The sequence below is a fragment of the Chiloscyllium punctatum genome, chromosome 11 (genome assembly GCF_047496795.1).
Source record: "Chiloscyllium punctatum isolate Juve2018m chromosome 11, sChiPun1.3, whole genome shotgun sequence".
Taxonomy (NCBI): Eukaryota; Metazoa; Chordata; class Chondrichthyes; order Orectolobiformes; family Hemiscylliidae; genus Chiloscyllium; species Chiloscyllium punctatum.
Genome location: NC_092749.1, coordinates 3,052,266 through 3,074,540, shown reverse-complemented (window position 1 = coordinate 3,074,540; position 22,275 = coordinate 3,052,266). Strand labels below are relative to the sequence as shown.

The 22,275-nt window shown below is 59.8% G+C and overlaps 1 protein-coding gene across 1 annotated transcript in view; it reads left to right on the top strand.

Moving 5' to 3' along the window:
• The window catches only part of LOC140482682 (E3 ubiquitin-protein ligase TRIM65-like), a gene marked incomplete at its 5' end in the record, with an annotated part of 33,315 nt that overhangs the window by 7,322 nt on the left and 3,718 nt on the right, over positions 1-22,275 (top strand). Inside the window, 3 exon segments of the mRNA XM_072580194.1 lie at positions 7,000-7,171; positions 19,159-19,242; positions 22,059-22,142. Of these exon segments, the coding sequence (XP_072436295.1) occupies positions 7,000-7,171; positions 19,159-19,242; positions 22,059-22,142 (340 nt within the window).

The window sequence follows — 22,275 nt, the reverse complement described above, 5'->3', positions numbered from 1 at the left end:
CCTACCTCACTACCTCACACCTCACACCCTCACACCTCACTACCTCACTCACACCCTCACCCCCTACCTCACTACCTCACACCCTCACCCCCTCACCCCCTACCTCACCCCCTCACACCCTCACAACCTCACTCACACCCTCACTCCCTCACACCCTCACTACCTCACTCACACCCTCACCCCCTCACACCCTCACTACCTCACTCACACCCACACCCCCTCACACCTCACTACCTCACTCACACCCTCACCCCCTCACACCCTCACTACCTCACTCACACCCTCACTCCCTCACTCCCTCACTACCTCACTCACACCCTCACCCCCACCTCACTACCTCACACCCTCACCCCCTCACACCCTCACTACCTCACTCACACCTCACCCCCTACCTCACTACCTCACACCCTCACTACCTCACTACCTCACTCACACCTCACTCACTCACTACCTCACTCACTCACTACCTCACACCCTCACTCACTACCTCACACCCTCACTACCCACTCACACCCTCACTACCTCACCACTCACTACCTCACACCCTCACTACCTCACACCCTCACTCACTCACTACCTCACACCCTCACTCACTCCTCACTCACACCCTCACTTCCTCACTCACACCCTCACTCCTCACTCACACCCTCACTACCTCACTACCTCACTCACACCCTCACTACCTCACTCACACCCCTCACTCACACCCTCCTACCTCACACCCTCACTACCTCACTCACACCCTCACTACCTCACTCACTACCTCACTACCTCACTCCCCTCACTCACACCCTCACTACCTCACTCACACCCTCACTACCTCACTCACTACCTCACTACCTCACTCACTACCTCACTACCTCACACCCTCACTACCTCACACCCTCACTACCTCACTCACACACTCACTACCTCACACCCTCACTCACACCCTCACTACCTCACACCCTCACTACCTCACTCACACCCTCACTACCTCACTACCTCACTCACACCCTCACTACCTCACTCAGTCCTTCACTCACTCCCTCACTACCTCACTCACACTCCCTCACTACTACACACCCTCACTACCTCACACCCTCACTACCTCACTCACTACCTTAATACCTCACTCACACCCTCACTACCTCACTCAGTCTCTCACTCACTCCCTCACTACCTCACTCACACTCCCTCACTACCTCACACCCTCACTACCTCACTCACTCCCTCACTACCTCACTCACTCCCTCACTACCTCACTCACACCCTCACTACCTCACTACCTCACTCACACCCTCACTACCTCATTCACACCCTCACTACTCACACCCTCACTACCTCACTCACACCCTCACTACCTCACTCCCTCACTCACACCCTCACTCACTACCTCACTCACACTACCTCACTCGCTCCCTCACTCCCTCACTACCTCACTCACTCACACCCTCACTCACTACCCTCACTCACACACCTTCCCTCACTCCCTCACTACCTCACTCACTCACACCCTCACTCACACCCTCACTCACTACCTCACACACACCCTCACTCACTCCCTCACTCCCTCACTCACTCACTCCCTACCTCACTCACTACCTCACTCACTCACTCCCTCTCACTCCCTCACTCACTCCCTCACTCACTCGCTCCCTCACTCACTACCTCACTACCTCACTCACTCCCTCACTCACTCCCTCACTCACTCACTCCCTCACTCACTCCCTCACTCACTCCCTCACTCACTACCTCACTCTCTACCTCACTCTCTACCTCACTCACTACCTCACTCCCTCCCTCACTCCCTCCCTCCCTCACTAATTCACTCCCTCACTCGCTCACTCCCTCACTCTACCTCACTCACTCCCTCACTCTACCTCACTCACTCACACCTCACTCACTCACACCCTCACTCACTCACTACCTCACTCACTCCCTCACTACCTCACTCACTACCTCACTACCTCCCTCACTTCCTCACTCCCTCACACTCCCTCACTCTCCCTCACATCACTCCTTCACTCACTCAATACCTCACTCTCTCACTCACTACCTCACTCACTCCCTCACTCCCTTACTCACATCTTCCCTCACTCACTCACTCACTCCCTCACTCACTCATTACCTCCCTCACTCACTCACTCAGTCCCTCACTCACTCACTACCTCACTCACTCTCACTCCTTCACTCACTCATTACCTCCCTCAATCACTCACTCCCTCACTCACTACCTCCCTCACTCACTCACTCACTACCTCCCTCACTCACTCACCCACTTAGCACTCACACTCCCCTCACTCCCTCATTCTCTCAATCTCACTCTCGCACTCACACTCCGTCACTCACTCACACTTCCTCACTCATTCACTCACTCACGCCTCACTCACTCACTCCCTCACTCACACACTCCCTCACACTCCCTCACTCACTCCCTCACTCACTCTCTCCCTCACTCACCACACTCCCTCACTCATACACTACCTCACTCACTCCTCACTCCCTCACTCACTCCCTCACTCACTCACCCACTCACGCACTCACACTCCCTCATTCTCTCACTCTCTCACTCACTCACGCACTCACACTCCCTCACTCACTCCCTCACTCACCCACTCACTCACACTTCCTCACTCATCCACTCCCTCACACCCTCACTCACTCACACCCTCACTCACTCACACCCTCACTCACTCCCTCACTCACACTCCCTCACACTCCCTCCCTCATTCACTACCTCACTCACTCACACTCCCTCACTCATTCACTACCTCACTCACTCACACTCCCTCTCACTCCCTCACTCACTCATCCACTCACCCACTCACTCACCCACTCACTCACGCACTTCCTCACTCACTTCCTCACTCACTCACTCACCCACTCACTCACACTTCCTCACTCATCCACTCCCTCAACACTCCCTCACTCACTCCCCTCACTCACCCACTCCCTCACTCACCCACTCCCTCACTCACTCACTCACACTCCCTCCCTCGCTCACTCCCTCACTCACTCATGCACTTACACTCACTCACTTCCTCACTCACTCACCCACTCCCTTACACATTCACTCTCACTCACTCACCTCACCCACTCACTCCCTCACTCACTCACACTCACTCACTCCCTCAAACACACTCACTCCGTCACTCACTCACACTCATTCACTCCCTTACTCACTCACTCACTCCCTCACTCCTTCACTCCCTCCCTCACTCCCTCACTCACTCACTCCCACACTCACACACACACTCACTCCCTGACTCCCTCCCTCAATCCCTCCCTCACTCACTTGCTCACTCCCTCACTCCCTGCCTCAATCTTTCCCTCAATCCCTCCCCCACTCACCCACTCCCTCACTCACACTCACACTCACTCACTCCCTCTCACTCACTCCCTCAATCCCTCCCTCGCTCCCTCCCTCGCTCCCTCAGTCACACCCTCCCTCACTCACTACCTCACTCACACCCTCACTATCTCACTACCTCACTCACACCCTCACTACCTCACACCCTCACTACCTCACACCCTCACTACCTCACACCCTCACACCCTACCTCACTACCTCACTCACTACCTCACACCCTCACTACCTCACTCACACCCTCACTACCTCACTCACACCCTCACTACCTCACTACCTCACCCCCTCACCCACTACCTCACTACCTCACTACCTCACACCCTCACCCCCTACCTCACACCCTCACACCCTACCTCACTACCTCACTACCTCACACCCTCACCCCCTACCTCACACCCTCACTCACACCCTCACTACCTCACTACCTCACACCCTCACTCACTACCTCACTACCTCACTCCCTCACTACCTCACCCCCTCACTCACTACCTCACTACCTCACTCACGCCCTCACTACCTCACACCCTCACTACCTCACTCACCCCTCACTACCTCACTCACCCCCTCACTACCTCATTCACACCCTCACTACCTCACTCACTCACTCACACCCTCACTCACACACTCACTACCTCACTACCTCCCTCACTCACACTCCCTCACTCTCCCTCACTCAATACCTCACTCCCTCACTCACTACCTCACTCACTCCCTCACTCACTCCCTCACTCACTCACTCATTACCTCCCTCACTCACTCACTACCTGACTCACTCACTCCTTCACTCACTCATTACCTCCCTCAATCACTCACTCCCTCACTCACTACCTCCCTCACTCACTCACTACCTCCCTCACTCACCCACTCACTCACGCACTCACCCACCTACTTAGCACTCACACTCCCTCACTCCCTCATTCTCTTACTCTCTCACTCACTCACGCACTCACTCATGCACTCACACTCCCTAACTCACTCCCTCACTCACCCACTCACTCACACTTCCTCACTCATTCACTCACTCACACCCTCACTCACACTCCCTCACTCACACACTCCTTCACTCCCTCACACTCCCTCCCTCACTCACTCCCTCACTCACTCTCTCCCTCACTCATTCACTACCTCACTCATTCACTACCTCACTCACACTCCCTCACTCACTCCCTCACTCATGCACTCACCCACCCACTCACGCACTCACACTCCCTCACTCACTCACTCCCTCACTCACCCACTCACTCACACTTCCTCACTCATCCACTCCCTCACACCCTCACTCACACCCTCACACACTCACTCACTCCCTCACTCACACACTCCCTCACTCACACACTCCCTCACTCACTCCCTCACTCACACTCCCTCATTCACTACCTCACTCACTCACACTCCCTCACTCATTCACTACCTCACTCACTCACACTCCCTCTCATTCCCTCACTCACTCCCTCACACACTCCCTCACTCCCTCACTCACTCCCTCACGCACTCACTCACTCACTGCCTCACTCACTTCCTCACTCACTCACTCACACTTCCTCACTCATCCACTCCCTCAACACTCCCTCACTCACCCCCTCACTCACCCACTCCCTCACTCTCACTCCCTCACTCCCTCACACTCCCTCACTCACCCACTCTCTCACTCACCCACTCCCTCACTCACCTCACTCACTCACCCACTCCCTCACTCTCCCTCACTCCCTCACTCACCCACTCCCTCACTCACACTCCCTCCCTCGCTCACTCCCTCACTCACTCATGCACTTACACTCCCTCACTCACTCACTTCCTCACTCACTCACTCACCCACTCCCTTACACATTCACTCTCCCTCCCTCACACTCCCTCACTCACTCACACTCACTCACTCCCTCACACACACTCACTCCGTCAATCACTCACACACTCATTCACTCCCTTACTCACTCACTCCCTTACTCACTCACTCCCTCACTCCCACACTCACACACACACTCACTCCCTCCCTCAATCCCTCCCTCACTCACTTGGTCACTCCCTCACTCCCTGCCTCAATCTTTCCCTCAATCCCTCCCCCACTCACCCACTCCCTCACTCACACTCACACTCACTCACTCCCTCTCACTCGCTCCCTCACTCACTCAGTCCCTCAATCCCTCCCCCTGCCACTCCCTCACTCACTCTCTCAGCTATCACTCTCTGTCTCCTCCCCTTCCTATTTGTCTCTCCCCCCCTCCCCCCACCCTTCGGCCCCTCTTCCTGTCCCTCCATCTCTTCTCTGGCTCTTCCTCATTATTCTAACCCCTCCCCCGTCTCTCACCCACCCTGTTCAGAAACTGGCGACCTCGAGCAGTTTGGAAGGTGTCCAGGAGGAGGCTGCAGTGAGTCGCTCATTGATCCTGTTCAGCACCAGTTTGAAAAATGAGAGGACCGCATTGTTATAGCGCCTTTGATAGCTATTGAATGTTTCCAAGACACCTTCTGGGAATGGAAGACTTTTCAAGTTCAGTTGCTATAATAGTGCAGTATTTGTACACATCAAGATCCCAAGAGATTATCTCATCGCCCTTCGTGACCAGGTGTCAGATTCTGTGTCATATCACTCTTGGGCAGCACCTTGGGAACTTCCATTATGTCAAAGGTGCTATATAAATGTACATTATTATTGTTGTGGTTTTTGTCTGAGGATGTAGATGTCTGAGTTGGGGGTTTTGACACCAGCTGGGGCCTGTCTGACAATGGAATGATGGCTGCCCACTCTCCGTCCTCTCACCTTTGGGTTATAATCCATACTATGCACCCTCTGGTAAACAGCCCGTGCCCCTGTTATAAAGTCGGGCAGTTCTATAGAAGAGTCATACTGGGACTGGAAACGTTAGCTCTGTGTCTCTCTCTGCAGCTCTCTCCCAGACCTGCTGAGTTTTTCTAGTATTCTCCGTGTTTCTGAGTATCACCTGGGTGTAAAAGTGGGGCCCATCCCGACACTGCACAGGGACTGAGTGATCCTCTCTGAGTCAGGAAGCTGCACTGTAGACTCCTGGCTGCTGGCAGTGTGCTGGCATTGTCCTCGGGCAGTGCATACCCAACAGGGCCTGGTTCTGCTTTATATCCAGCACCGAGCTGGGGCTGAGCTGAGAGCCATATCCTGACATTGCTGGGCTGTGCCAACATCACATCACTGAGCTGCATTTCATTCAAGACCATGTGCTGTGTTTGTCTACACCCACCAATTCAATCTTGGGAGTTGTTTAAAGCACAAATGAAGGCCATTCAGCCCCCAAAGTGCATGCTGGGACATCGGAGAACAGTCAGTGAGTCCCCGTCTCCCACTCAGTGCCCGCCCCCGTGAGTTTATGGCAGTCAGTGTTGCGTTGTGCTTCTGACCTTGAGTAATGGTCACTGTCTTTTGTGAGTTGATAGTGACGGTCCACCTCTCGGCAGTTTTGATGACGGCTGGTCACGAAACCCATCACCAAAACGGCACCATCGATGAGCAGCAGCTCCCCAATCAGACCCTCTCCGTGACAGTTTCATCCCAGAACAGGGGGGGGGGGGGCTGAGCAGGGACAGAGGATGTCAGTGTTGGTGCAAGAAGCCAGTCCTGCAGTGACCTGCTCTGTGGTCAATCAGGAACCATTGTGTTTGATCATGTCTCTCCTCATTAGGGATCAGAGAGATTGAGGAAGGGCCTGGATGATCCTCTGGGACCAGCTGAACAGCCCAAGCTGCCACAGCACCTGAACCAACTCAGCGCAGGGACCAAAGTGTTATCGGACCTGCTCAGGGAACAACTACAGGTCTTCACTCAGCTTCACATTCCCACTGGAGAATTCCCAGGTCAGTGCTATCCCGGGTCAGTGCTCTCCCGGGTCAGTGCTATCCCGGGTCAGGGCTATCCCGGGTCAGGGCTATCCCGGTCAGTGCTATCCCAGGTCAGTGCTATCCCAGGTCAGGGCTATCCCAGGTCAGGGCTATCCCAGGTCAGGGCTATCCCGGGACAGTGCTATCCAGGGTCAGTGATATCCCGGGTCAGGGCTATCCCGGGTCAGGGCTATCCCGGGTCAGGGCTACCCCGGGTCAGGGCTATCCCGGGTCAGGGCTATCCCGGGTCAGTGCTATCCCGGGTCAGTGCTATCCCGGGACAGTGCTATCCAGGGTCAGTGATATCCCGGGTCAGGGCTATCTCGGGTCAGGGCTATCCCGGGTCAGGGCTATCCCGGGTCAGTACTATCCCGGGACAGTGCTATCCAGGGTCAGTGCTCTCCCGGGTCAGTGCTCTCCCGGGTCAGTGCTATCCCGGGTCAGGGCTATCCCAGGTCAGTGATATCCCAGGTCAGGTTATCCTGGGTCAGTGCTCTCCCAGGTCAGTGCTCTCCCGGGTCAGTGATATCCCAGGTCAGGTTATCCTGGGTCAGTGCTCTCCTGGTTCAGTGTTATCCCGGATCAGGGCAATCCTGGGTCAGTGCTCTCCCGGGCCAGTGCTCTCCCGGGCCAGTGATATCCCGGGCCAGTGCAATCCCGGGTCAGTGACATCCCGGGTCAGTGTTACCCCGGGTCAGTGTTACCCTGAGTCAGTGCTATCCCGGGTCAGTGCTATCCCGGGTCAGTGTTACCCTGGGTCAGTGTTACCCTGGGTCAGTGTTACCCTGGGTCAGTGTTACCCTGAGTCAGTGCCATCCCGGGTCAGTGCTATCCCGGGTCAGTGTTACCCTGAGTCAGTGCCATCCCGGGTCAGTGTTATCCCGGGTCAGTGTTATCCCGGGTCAGTGTTATCCCGGGTCAGTGTTATCCCGGGTCAGTGTTATCCCGGGTCAGCGTTATCCCGGGTCAGCGTTATCCCGGGTCAGTGCTAAACCGGGTCAGTGCTAAACCGGGTCAGGGCTCTCCCAGGTCAGTGGTATCCCGGGTCAGTGATATCCCGGGTCAGTTCTATCCCGGGTCAGTGCTATCCCAGGTCAGTGCCATCCCGGGTCAGGGCTCTCCCGGGTCAGGGCTCTCCCGGGTCAGGGCTACCCCGGGTCAGGGCTACCCCGGGTCAGGGCTACCCCGGGTCAGAGCTATCGCCGGGTCAGGGCTACCCCTGGTCAGGGCTACCCCGGGTCAGTGCTACCCCGGGTCAGTGCTACCCCGGGTCAGTGCTACCCCGGGTCAGTGCTATACCTGGTCAGAGCCACCCCGGGTCAGTGCTACCCCGGGTCAGGGCTCTCCCGGGTCAGGGCTACCCCGGGTCAGTGCTACCCCTGGTCAGGGCTACCCCGGGTCAGTGCTATACCTGGTCAGAGCCACCCCGGGTCAGTGCTACCCCGGGTCAGTGCTATACCTGGTCAGAGCCACCCCGGGTCAGTGCTACCCCGGGTCAGGGCTACCCCGGGTCAGGGCTCTCCCGGGTCAGGGCTACCCCGGGTCAGTGCTATACCTGGTCAGGGCTACCCCGGGTCAGTGCTATACCTGGTCAGGGCTACCCCGGGTCAGGGCTATACCTGGTCAGGGCTACCCCGGGTCAGGGCTACCCCGGGTCAGTGCTACCCCGGGTCAGGGTTACCCCGGGTCAGGGCTACCCCGGGTCAGGGCTACCCCGGGTCAGGGCTACCCCGGGTCAGGGCTCTCCCAGGTCAGTGGTATCCCGGGTCAGTTCTATCCCGGGTCAGTGACATCCCGGGTCAGTGACATCCCGGGTCAGTGACATCCCGGGTCAGGGCTCTCCCAGGTCAGTGCTATTCAGAGTCAGTGCTATCCTGGGTCAGTGCTACCCCGGGTCAGTGCAATCCCGGGTCAGTGATATCCCGGTCAGTGCTATCCCAGGTCATTGCCATCCCGGGTCAGGGCTACCCCGGGTCAGGGCTACCCCGGGTCAGAGCTATCGCCGGGTCAGTGCTACCCCGGGTCAGGGCTACCCCGGGTCAGGGCTCTCCCAGGTCAGTGCTACCCCGGGTCAGGGCTACCCCGGGTCAGGGCTACCCCGGGTCAGGGCTATCCCGGGTCAGTGCTCTCCCGGGTCAGTGCTCTCCCGGGTCAGTGCTCTCCCGGGTCAGTGCTCTCCCGGGTCAGTGCTCTCCCGGGTCAGGGCTATCCCGGGTCAGGGCTATCCCGGGTCAGGGCTATCCCGGGTCAGTGCGGTCCCGGGTCAGTGCGGTCCCGGGTCAGTGCTATCCCGGGCCAGTGATATCCCGGGCCAGTGATATCCCGGGCCAGTGATATCCCGGTCAGTGATATCCCAGGTCAGGTTATCCTGGGTCAGTGCTCTCCTGGTTCAGTGTTATCCCGGATCAGGGCAATCCCGGGCCAGTGCTGTCCCGGGCCAGTGCTGTCCCGGGTCAGTGCTGTCCTGGGTCAGTGCTGTCCCGGGTCAGTGCCGTCCCGGGTCAGTGCCATCCCGGGTCAGTGCCATCCCGGGTCAGTGCTATCCCAGGTCAGTTCTATCCCGGGTCATTGCCATCCCAGGTCAGTGTTATCTCGGGTCAGTGTTATCTCGGGTCAATGTTATCCGGGTCAATGTTATCCCGGGTCAGCGTTATCCCGGGTCAGCGTTATCCCGGGTCAGCATTATCCCGGGTCAGGGCTCTCCCAGGTCAGTGGTATCCTGGGTCAGTGATATCCCGGGTCAGTGATATCCCGGGTCAGTGATATCCCGGGTCAGTTCTATCCCAGGTCAGTGCTATCCCAGGTCAGTGCCATCCCGGGTCAGCGCTCTCCCGGGTCAGGGCTACCCCGGGTCAGGGCTACCCCGGGTCAGGGCTACCCCGGGTCAGGGCTACCCCGGGTCAGGGCTATCGCCGGGTCAGGGCTACCCCGGGTCAGGGCTATCGCCGGGTCAGGGCTACCCCGGGTCAGAGCTATCGCCGGGTCAGGGCTACCCCGGGTCAGGGCTACCCCGGGTCAGGGCTACCCCGGGTCAGGGCTACCCCGGGTCAGGGCTATCCCGGGTCAGGGCTATCCCGGGTCAGGGCTACCCCGGGTCAGGGCTCTCCCGGGTCAGGGCTACCCCGGGTCAGGGCTACCCCGGGTCAGGGCTACCCCGGGTCAGGGCTACCCCGGGTCAGTGCTATACCTGGTCAGGGCTCTCCCAGGTCAGTAGTATCCTGGGTCAGTGACATCCCGGGTTAGTTCTATCCCGGGTCAGGGCTCTCCCAGGTCAGTGCTATCAGAGTCAGTGCTATCCCGGGTCAGTGCTATCCCGGGTCAGTGCCATCCCGGGTCAGTGCCATCCTGGGTCAGTGCCATCCTGGGTCAGGGCTCTCCCAGGTCAGGGCTCTCCCAGGTCAGTGCTATTCAGAGTCAGTGCTATCCTGGGTCAGTGCCACCCCGGGTCAGGGCTCTCCTGGGTCAGTGACATCCCAGGTCAGTGATATCCCGGGTTAAGGCTATCCCGGGTCAGGGCTCTCCCTGGTCAGGGCTCTCCCGGGTCGGTCCTCTTCCAGGTCAGTGCTATCCCGGGTCAGTGCTATCCTGGGCCAGTGATATCATGGGTCAGTGCTACCCCGGGTCAGGGCTATCCCTGGGTCAGGGCCATCCCGGGTCAGTGCTATCCTGGGCCAGTGATATCATGGGTCAGTGCTACCCCGGGTCAGGGCTATCCCTGGGTCAGGGCCATCCCGGGTCAGTGCTACCCCGGGTCAGTGCTACCCCGGGTCAGTGCTACCCCGGGTCAGGGCTACCCCGGGTCAGGGCTACCCCGGGTCAGTGCTATCCCGGGTCAGGGCCATCCCGAGTCAGTTCTATCCCGGGTCAGTTCTATCCCGGGTCAGTTCTATCCCGGGTCAGTTCTATCCCGGGTCAGTTCTATCCCGGGTCAGTGCTATCCCGGGTCAGGGCTATCCCGGGTCAGGGCTACCCCGGGTCAGGGCTATACCTGGTCAGGGCCATCCCGAGTCAGGGCTATCCCGGGTCAGGGCTATCCCGGGTCAGTGATATCCCGGGTCAGTGCTACCCTGGGTCAGGGCTATCCCGGGTCAGTGCAGTCCCAGGTCAGTGCTCTCCCGGGTCAGTGCTATCCCGTGCCAGTGCGGTCCCGGGTCAATGCTCTCCCGGGTCAGGGCTATCCCGGGTCAGTGCGGTCCCGGGTCAGTGCTATCCCGGGTCAGTGCTATCCCGGGCCAGTGATATCCCGGTCAGTGATATCCCAGGTCAGGTTATCCTGGGTCAGTGCTCTCCTGGTTCAGTGTTATCCCGGATCAGGGCAATCCCGGGCCAGTGATATCCCGGGTCAGTGCTGTCCCGGGTCAGTGGTATCCTGGGTCAGTGCTATCCCGGGTCAGTGCCATCCCGGGTCAGTGCCATCCCGGGTCAGTGCCATCCCGGGTCAGTGCCATCCCGGGTCAGTTCTATCCCGGGTCATTGCCATCTCGGGTCAGTGTTATCTCGGGTCAGTGTTATCCCGGGTCAGCGTTATCCCGGGTCAGCGTTATCCCGGGTCAGTGCTATCCCAGGTCAGTGCCATCCCGGGTCAGCGCTCTCCCGGGTCAGGGCTACCCCGGGTCAGAGCTATCGCCGGGTCAGGGCTACCCCGGGTCAGGGCTACCCCGGGTCAGGGCTACCCCGGGTCAGGGCTACCCCGGGTCAGAGCTATCGCCGGGTCAGTGCTACCCCGGGTCAGGGCTACCCCGGGTCAGGGCTACCCCGGGTCAGGGCTCTCCCGGGTCAGGGCTCTCCCGGGTCAGGGCTACCCCGTGTCAGGGCTACCCCGGGTCAGTGCTATACCTGGTCAGGGCTCTCCCAGGTCAGTAGTATCCTGGGTCAGTGACATCCCGGGTTAGTTCTATCCCGGGTCAGGGCTCTCCCAAGTCAGTGCTATCAGAGTCAGTGCTATCCCGGGTCAGTGCCATCCCGGGTCAGTGCCATCCCGGGTCAGTGCCATCCCGGGTCAGGGCTCTCCCAGGTCAGGGCTCTCCCAGGTCAGGGCTCTCCCAGGTCAGTGCTATTCAGAGTCAGTGCTATTCAGAGTCAGTGCTATTCAGAGTCAGTGCTATCCTGGGTCAGTGCCACCCCGGGTCAGGGCTCTCCTGGGTCAGTGACATCCCGGGTCAGTGATATCCCGGGTTAAGGCTATCCCGGGTCAGGGCTCTCCCTGGTCAGGGCTCTCCCGGGTCGGTCCTCTTCCGGGTCAGTGCTATCCCGGATCAGTGTTATCCCGGGTCAGTGCTATCCCGGATCAGTGTTATCCCGGGTCAGTGCTATCCTGGGCCAGTGATATCATGGGTCAGTGCTACCTCGGGTCAGGGCTATCCCTGGGTCAGGGCCATCCCGGGTCAGTGCTATCCCGGGTCAGTGCTACCCCGGGTCAGTGCTATACCTGGTCAGGGCTACCCCGGGTCAGGGCTACCCCGGGTCAGGGCTACCCCGGGTCAGGGCCACCCCGGGTCAGGGCCACCCCGGGTCAGTGCTACCCCGGGTCAGGGCTATCCCCGGGTCAGGGCTATCCCCGGGTCAGGGCTATCCCCGGGTCAGGGCCATCCCGGGTCAGGGCCATCCCGGGTCAGTTCTAACCCGGGTCAGTTCTATCCCGGGTCAGGGCTGTCCTGGGTCAGTTCTATCCCGGGTCAGGGCTATCCCGGGTCAGGGCTATCCCGGGTCAGGGCTACCCCGGGTCAGGGCTATACCTGGTCAGGGCCATCCCGAGTCAGGGCCATCCCAGGTCAGGGCTATCCCAGGTCAGTGCCATCCCGGGTCAGGGCTACCACGGGTCAGGGCTACCCCGGGTCAGGGCTACCCCGGGTCAGGGCTATCCCGGGTCAGGGCTATCCCGGGTCAGGGCTATCCCGGGTCAGTGCTACCCCGGGTCAGGGCTATCCCGGGTCAGGGCTACCCCGGGTCAGGGCTCTCCCGGGTCAGGGCTACCCCGGGTCAGGGCTACCCCGGGTCAGGGCTATACCTGGTCAGGGCTCTCCCAGGTCAGTAGTATCCTGGGTCAGTGACATCCCGGGTTAGTTCTATCCCGGGTCAGGGCTCTCCCAGGTCAGTGCTATCAGAGTCAGTGCTATCCCGGGTCAGTGCTATCCCGGGTCAGTGCCATCCCGGGTCAGTGCCATCCTGGGTCAGGGCTCTCCCAGGTCAGGGCTCTCCCAGGTCAGTGCTATTCAGAGTCAGTGCTATCCTGGGTCAGTGCCACCCCGGGTCAGGGCTCTCCTGGGTCAGTGACATCCCAGGTCAGTGATATCCCGGGTTAAGGCTATCCCGGGTCAGGGCTCTCCCTGGTCAGGGCTCTCCCGGGTCGGTCCTCTTCCAGGTCAGTGCTATCCCGGGTCAGTGCTATCCTGGGCCAGTGATATCATGGGTCAGTGCTACCCCGGGTCAGGGCTATCCCTGGGTCAGGGCCATCCCGGGTCAGTGCTATCCTGGGCCAGTGATATCATGGGTCAGTGCTACCCCGGGTCAGGGCTATCCCTGGGTCAGGGCCATCCCGGGTCAGTGCTACCCCGGGTCAGTGCTACCCCGGGTCAGTGCTACCCCGGGTCAGGGCTACCCCGGGTCAGGGCTACCCCGGGTCAGTGCTATCCCGGGTCAGGGCCATCCCGAGTCAGTTCTATCCCGGGTCAGTTCTATCCCGGGTCAGTTCTATCCCGGGTCAGTTCTATCCCGGGTCAGTTCTATCCCGGGTCAGTGCTATCCCGGGTCAGGGCTATCCCGGGTCAGGGCTACCCCGGGTCAGGGCTATACCTGGTCAGGGCCATCCCGAGTCAGGGCTATCCCGGGTCAGGGCTATCCCGGGTCAGTGATATCCCGGGTCAGTGCTACCCTGGGTCAGGGCTATCCCGGGTCAGTGCAGTCCCAGGTCAGTGCTCTCCCGGGTCAGTGCTATCCCGGGTCAGTGCGGTCCCGGGTCAGTGCTATCCCGGGTCAGTGCTATCCCGGGCCAGTGATATCCCGGTCAGTGATATCCCAGGTCAGGTTATCCTGGGTCAGTGCTCTCCTGGTTCAGTGTTATCCCGGATCAGGGCAATCCCGGGCCAGTGATATCCCGGGTCAGTGCTGTCCCGGGTCAGTGGTATCCTGGGTCAGTGCTATCCCGGGTCAGTGCCATCCCGGGTCAGTGCCATCCCGGGTCAGTGCCATCCCGGGTCAGTGCCATCCCGGGTCAGTTCTATCCCGGGTCATTGCCATCTCGGGTCAGTGTTATCTCGGGTCAGTGTTATCCCGGGTCAGCGTTATCCCGGGTCAGCGTTATCCCGGGTCAGTGCTATCCCAGGTCAGTGCCATCCCGGGTCAGCGCTCTCCCGGGTCAGGGCTACCCCGGGTCAGAGCTATCGCCGGGTCAGGGCTACCCCGGGTCAGGGCTACCCCGGGTCAGGGCTATCCCGGGTCAGTGCTCTCCCGGGTCAGTGCTCTCCCGGGTCAGTGCTCTCCCGGGTCAGGGCTATCCCGGGTCAGGGCTATCCCGGGTCAGGGCTATCCCGGGTCAGGGCTATCCCGGGTCAGGGCTATCCCGGGTCAGTGCGGTCCCGGGTCAGTGCGGTCCCGGGTCAGTGCTATCCCGGGCCAGTGATATCCCGGGCCAGTGATATCCCGGGCCAGTGATATCCCGGTCAGTGATATCCCAGGTCAGGTTATCCTGGGTCAGTGCTCTCCTGGTTCAGTGTTATCCCGGATCAGGGCAATCCCGGGCCAGTGCTGTCCCGGGCCAGTGCTGTCCCGGGTCAGTGCTGTCCTGGGTCAGTGCTGTCCCGGGTCAGTGCCGTCCCGGGTCAGTGCCATCCCGGGTCAGTGCCATCCCGGGTCAGTGCTATCCCAGGTCAGTTCTATCCCGGGTCATTGCCATCCCAGGTCAGTGTTATCTCGGGTCAGTGTTATCTCGGGTCAATGTTATCCGGGTCAATGTTATCCCGGGTCAGCGTTATCCCGGGTCAGCGTTATCCCGGGTCAGCATTATCCCGGGTCAGCATTATCCCGGGTCAGCATTATCCCGGGTCAGGGCTCTCCCAGGTCAGTGGTATCCTGGGTCAGTGATATCCCGGGTCAGTGATATCCCGGGTCAGTGATATCCCGGGTCAGTTCTATCCCAGGTCAGTGCTATCCCAGGTCAGTGCCATCCCGGGTCAGCGCTCTCCCGGGTCAGGGCTACCCCGGGTCAGGGCTACCCCGGGTCAGGGCTACCCCGGGTCAGGGCTATCGCCGGGTCAGGGCTACCCCGGGTCAGGGCTATCGCCGGGTCAGGGCTACCCCGGGTCAGAGCTATCGCCGGGTCAGGGCTACCCCGGGTCAGGGCTACCCCGGGTCAGGGCTACCCCGGGTCAGGGCTACCCCGGGTCAGGGCTATCCCGGGTCAGGGCTATCCCGGGTCAGGGCTACCCCGGGTCAGGGCTCTCCCGGGTCAGGGCTACCCCGGGTCAGGGCTACCCCGGGTCAGGGCTACCCCGGGTCAGGGCTACCCCGGGTCAGTGCTATACCTGGTCAGGGCTCTCCCAGGTCAGTAGTATCCTGGGTCAGTGACATCCCGGGTTAGTTCTATCCCGGGTCAGGGCTCTCCCAGGTCAGTGCTATCAGAGTCAGTGCTATCCCGGGTCAGTGCTATCCCGGGTCAGTGCCATCCCGGGTCAGTGCCATCCTGGGTCAGTGCCATCCTGGGTCAGGGCTCTCCCAGGTCAGGGCTCTCCCAGGTCAGTGCTATTCAGAGTCAGTGCTATCCTGGGTCAGTGCCACCCCGGGTCAGGGCTCTCCTGGGTCAGTGACATCCCAGGTCAGTGATATCCCGGGTTAAGGCTATCCCGGGTCAGGGCTCTCCCTGGTCAGGGCTCTCCCGGGTCGGTCCTCTTCCAGGTCAGTGCTATCCCGGGTCAGTGCTATCCTGGGCCAGTGATATCATGGGTCAGTGCTACCCCGGGTCAGGGCTATCCCTGGGTCAGGGCCATCCCGGGTCAGTGCTATCCTGGGCCAGTGATATCATGGGTCAGTGCTACCCCGGGTCAGGGCTATCCCTGGGTCAGGGCCATCCCGGGTCAGTGCTACCCCGGGTCAGTGCTACCCCGGGTCAGTGCTACCCCGGGTCAGGGCTACCCCGGGTCAGGGCTACCCCGGGTCAGTGCTATCCCGGGTCAGGGCCATCCCGAGTCAGTTCTATCCCGGGTCAGTTCTATCCCGGGTCAGTTCTATCCCGGGTCAGTTCTATCCCGGGTCAGTTCTATCCCGGGTCAGTGCTATCCCGGGTCAGGGCTATCCCGGGTCAGGGCTACCCCGGGTCAGGGCTATACCTGGTCAGGGCCATCCCGAGTCAGGGCTATCCCGGGTCAGGGCTATCCCGGGTCAGTGATATCCCGGGTCAGTGCTACCCTGGGTCAGGGCTATCCCGGGTCAGTGCAGTCCCAGGTCAGTGCTCTCCCGGGTCAGTGCTATCCCGTGCCAGTGCGGTCCCGGGTCAATGCTCTCCCGGGTCAGGGCTATCCCGGGTCAGTGCGGTCCCGGGTCAGTGCTATCCCGGGTCAGTGCTATCCCGGGCCAGTGATATCCCGGTCAGTGATATCCCAGGTCAGGTTATCCTGGGTCAGTGCTCTCCTGGTTCAGTGTTATCCCGGATCAGGGCAATCCCGGGCCAGTGATATCCCGGGTCAGTGCTGTCCCGGGTCAGTGGTATCCTGGGTCAGTGCTATCCCGGGTCAGTGCCATCCCGGGTCAGTGCCATCCCGGGTCAGTGCCATCCCGGGTCAGTGCCATCCCGGGTCAGTTCTATCCCGGGTCATTGCCATCTCGGGTCAGTGTTATCTCGGGTCAGTGTTATCCCGGGTCAGCGTTATCCCGGGTCAGCGTTATCCCGGGTCAGTGCTATCCCAGGTCAGTGCCATCCCGGGTCAGCGCTCTCCCGGGTCAGGGCTACCCCGGGTCAGAGCTATCGCCGGGTCAGGGCTACCCCGGGTCAGGGCTACCCCGGGTCAGGGCTACCCCGGGTCAGGGCTACCCCGGGTCAGAGCTATCGCCGGGTCAGTGCTACCCCGGGTCAGGGCTACCCCGGGTCAGGGCTACCCCGGGTCAGGGCTATCCCGGGTCAGGGCTACCCCGGGTCAGGGCTACCCCGGGTCAGGGCTACCCCGGGTCAGGGCTCTCCCGGGTCAGGGCTCTCCCGGGTCAGGGCTACCCCGTGTCAGGGCTACCCCGGGTCAGTGCTATACCTGGTCAGGGCTCTCCCAGGTCAGTAGTATCCTGGGTCAGTGACATCCCGGGTTAGTTCTATCCCGGGTCAGGGCTCTCCCAAGTCAGTGCTATCAGAGTCAGTGCTATCCCGGGTCAGTGCCATCCCGGGTCAGTGCCATCCCGGGTCAGTGCCATCCCGGGTCAGGGCTCTCCCAGGTCAGGGCTCTCCCAGGTCAGGGCTCTCCCAGGTCAGTGCTATTCAGAGTCAGTGCTATTCAGAGTCAGTGCTATTCAGAGTCAGTGCTATCCTGGGTCAGTGCCACCCCGGGTCAGGGCTCTCCTGGGTCAGTGACATCCCGGGTCAGTGATATCCCGGGTTAAGGCTATCCCGGGTCAGGGCTCTCCCTGGTCAGGGCTCTCCCGGGTCGGTCCTCTTCCGGGTCAGTGCTATCCCGGATCAGTGTTATCCCGGGTCAGTGCTATCCCGGATCAGTGTTATCCCGGGTCAGTGCTATCCTGGGCCAGTGATATCATGGGTCAGTGCTACCTCGGGTCAGGGCTATCCCTGGGTCAGGGCCATCCCGGGTCAGTGCTATCCCGGGTCAGTGCTACCCCGGGTCAGTGCTATACCTGGTCAGGGCTACCCCGGGTCAGGGCTACCCCGGGTCAGGGCTACCCCGGGTCAGGGCTACCCCGGGTCAGGGCCACCCCGGGTCAGGGCCACCCCGGGTCAGTGCTACCCCGGGTCAGGGCTATCCCCGGGTCAGGGCTATCCCCGGGTCAGGGCTATCCCCGGGTCAGGGCTATCCCCGGGTCAGGGCCATCCCGGGTCAGGGCCATCCCGGGTCAGTTCTAACCCGGGTCAGTTCTATCCCGGGTCAGGGCTGTCCTGGGTCAGTTCTATCCCGGGTCAGGGCTATCCCGGGTCAGGGCTATCCCGGGTCAGGGCTACCCCGGGTCAGGGCTATACCTGGTCAGGGCCATCCCGAGTCAGGGCCATCCCAGGTCAGGGCTATCCCAGGTCAGTGCCATCCCGGGTCAGGGCTACCACGGGTCAGGGCTACCACGGGTCAGGGCTACCCCGGGTCAGGGCTACCCCGGGTCAGGGCTATCCCGGGTCAGGGCTATCCCGGGTCAGTGCTACCCCGGGTCAGGGCTATCCCGGGTCAGGGCTACCCCGGGTCAGGGCTCTCCCGGGTCAGGGCTACCCCGGGTCAGGGCTACCCCGGGTCAGGGCTATACCTGGTCAGGGCTCTCCCAGGTCAGTAGTATCCTGGGTCAGTGACATCCCGGGTTAGTTCTATCCCGGGTCAGGGCTCTCCCAGGTCAGTGCTATCAGAGTCAGTGCTATCCCGGGTCAGTGCTATCCCGGGTCAGTGCCATCCCGGGTCAGTGCCATCCTGGGTCAGGGCTCTCCCAGGTCAGGGCTCTCCCAGGTCAGTGCTATTCAGAGTCAGTGCTATCCTGGGTCAGTGCCACCCCGGGTCAGGGCTCTCCTGGGTCAGTGACATCCCGGGTCAGTGATATCCCGGGTTAAGGCTATCCCGGGTCAGGGCTATCCCGGGTCAGGGCCATCTGATTGGAACATAATGCTCCATTACTAGACTGTACCTGGATTATTGTGTGCAGTCCCAGTTCCCTATGGACTGAGCTGCTGCAGAGGGGAGCTCCCTCAGGAAGGTGTTTGTGGAACGTTTACAGAGCAGTAACTATTGTGTGTGTACTGTGGGACACAGTCCAGGCTAACAGAGACTGCTCCCGTTTCTCAGGCCGGGACGACAGGCAGATTCATGCTTCAGGGATGCAGCCATCAGCCCACAGCCCTCCCCCAGCCCTGGCCGGCTCCACCCAAGGTAACTGCAGCTTCTCTGAGGTTGGTGTGGCTGTCTCTGCCCCCGGTATTAAATTTCACTTCCTGCTTCCGGAGATCAGTGACTCCCATCTGCATTGAAACAGTGGATGTAGCTTCACAGAGTCAGGCAACATGGCCCTTTGACAAATTGCAGTAAATGATGCACTAAATCGTATTCACTGTTACAGTCCAACAGCACGGACACAGACCTTTGTTCCAACTGCTCTATGCTGACCATATTCCCAAAATAAACTAGTCTCACCTGCCCACACTTGGTCATACCCCTCCAAATATTTCTTATCCATCTATTTCCTCAAATGTCATTGAAACATTGTAAGCGTGCCTGCAGAAATTCATTCCACACACAGACCACTCTCTGTGTAAAATGTTGTCCCCCATGTCCGTGTTAAATCTGTCCCCTCTCACCTTCAAAGCACACCCCCTAGTTTTGAACTCGCCCACCCCTGGGAAAAGACCTTCACTATTCAACTTCTCTATGCCCCTTGTGACTTTATAAATCTCTGGAAGGTCACCCCTTAAACTACACCCCAGTGAAACAGGTCCCAGCGTCTCCTTCCAACTCTAACCCTCCAATCCCAGCAACATCCTGGTCAATCTTTTTGAACCGTCTCCAGTTTAATAATAACCAAGAGAGAAAACGCTGGAAAATCTCAGCAGGTCTGGCAGCATCTGTAAGGAGAGAGAAGAGCTGACATTTCGAGTCTAACTGACCCTTTGTCAGCTTTGACACAGATGCTGCCAGACCTGCTGAGATTTTCCAGCGTTTTCTCTTTTGGTTCCAGACCCCACCATCTGCAGTAATTTGCTTTTACCCAGTTTAATAATATCCTTCCTATAACGAGGTGACTCAGGACGACATACTATATTCCAGAACAGGCCTCACCAACATCCTACACAACCTCAACATAATGCCCCCAGCTCCTGCTCTAATAGAGAGTCATACAGCATGGAAACAGACCCTTCGGCCCAACCAATCCATGCTGACCCTGTATCCTAAACTGAACTGGTCCCATTTGCCTGCATTTGGCCATATCTCAAAACCTCTCCCTTTCATGTACCTGTCCAAATGTCTTTTAAATGTAACTGTACTCCCCTCCACCACTTCCTCTGGCATCTCAGACCATACACACACCACCCTCTGTGTCGAAAAGGTGCCTCTCAGGTCCCTTTTAAACCTTTTTCCTCCCACCTTAAACTTATGCTGCTCCAGTTTGGGACTCCCCTACCCTAGGGAAAGACCATGGCGACTCATCTGATCTCTGCCCCTCGTGCCGTTATAAACCTCTGTAAGGTCACCCTCAGCCACAGATGCTCCAGGGAAAAAAACATCCCTGTCGATCCCAGCTCTCCTGATCGGTCAAACCCTCCTGTCCTGGTCACGTTGGATAAATCTTTTACACCCTAACTGAAGGATGTTAAAAATGAAAATGCCTGCTCAGCTCTGACCCTCCGACAGTGCCCACTCCCTCAGCTCTGACCCTCCGACAGTGCCCACTCCCTCAGCTCTGACCCTCCGACAGTGCCCACTCCCTCAGCACTGACCCTCCGACAGTGCGGCACTCCCTCGGCACTGACCCTCCGACAGTGCGGCACTCCCTCAGTACTGACCCTCCGACAGTGCAGCACTCCCTCAGCACTGACCCTCTGACAGTGTGGCACTCCCTCAGCACTGACCCTCTGACAGTGTGGCACTCCCTCAGCACTGACCCTCCGACAGTGCGGCACTCCCTCAGTACTGACCCTCCGACAGTGCGGGGCTCCCCCAGCACTGACCCTCCGACAGTGTGGGGCACTCCCTCAGTACTGACCCTCCGACAGTGCGGGGCACTCCCTCAGCACTGACCCTCCGACAGTGTGGGGCACTCCCTCAGTACTGACCCTCCGACAGTGCGGGGCACTCCCTCAGCACTGACCCTCTGACAGTGTGACACTCCCTCAGCACTAACCCTCCGACAGTGCAGGGCACTCCCTCAGCACTGACCCTCTGACAGTGCGGGGCACTCCCTCAGCACTGACCCTCTGACAGTGCGGCACTCCCTCAGCACTGACTCTCTGACAGTGCGGGGCACTCCCTCAGCACTGACCCTCCGACGGTGCGGCGTTCCCTCAGCACTGACCCTCCGACGGTGCGGCGTTCCCTCAGCACTGACCCTCCGACAGTGCGGCGCTCCCTCAGCACTGACCCTCCGACGGTGCGGCGCTCCCTCAGCACTGACCCTCCGACGGTGCGGCGCTCCCTCAGCACTGACCCTCCGACGGTGCGGCGCTCCCTCAGCACGGACCCTCCGACGGTGCGGCGCTCCCTCAGCACCGACCCTCCGACAGTGCGGCACTCCCTCAGTACTGACCCTCCGACAGTGTGGCACTCCCTCAGTACTGACCCTCCGACGGTGCGGCGCTCCCTCAGTACTGACCCTCTGACAGTGTGGGGCACTCCCTCAGTACTGACCCTCCGACAGTGTGGCACTCCCTCAGTACTGACCCTCTGACAGTGTGGGGCACTCCCTCAGTACTGACCCTCCGACATTGCGGCACTCCCTCAGCACTGACCCTCCGACAGTGTGGCACTCCCTCAGTACTGACTTTCTGACAGTGCGGGGCACTCCCTCAGCATTGACCCTCTGACAGTGTGGCACTCCCTCAGTACTGACCCTCTGACAGCGTGATCCCAGTATTTGTGTTTGAATCTGGTGTGTTGAGTAATAGAGACCTGTATACGCAGTGAGCCGTGCTCTGTGATTGAAGTTAGTTTTGTTGAAGTCAGTATTGTCCATTTACTGTGGTTCTGTTTGCCAGGAGCTGAAGCAGCGACTCTGTCTGTATCCAGCCCCGTCCAGAGATATCTAACCCCACCACAAACCAGGCAGGATCTCATGCGATGTGAGTATCAGTAAGGCATCCTGTCACTGAGTTACAATTGGGGTTAACTTCCCTTCATACTGAATGGTGATTGAGCAGTAGCTGGACTGGAGAATAACCAGAACGGCTGGTGAGATTGGTGTGTGGGATGATA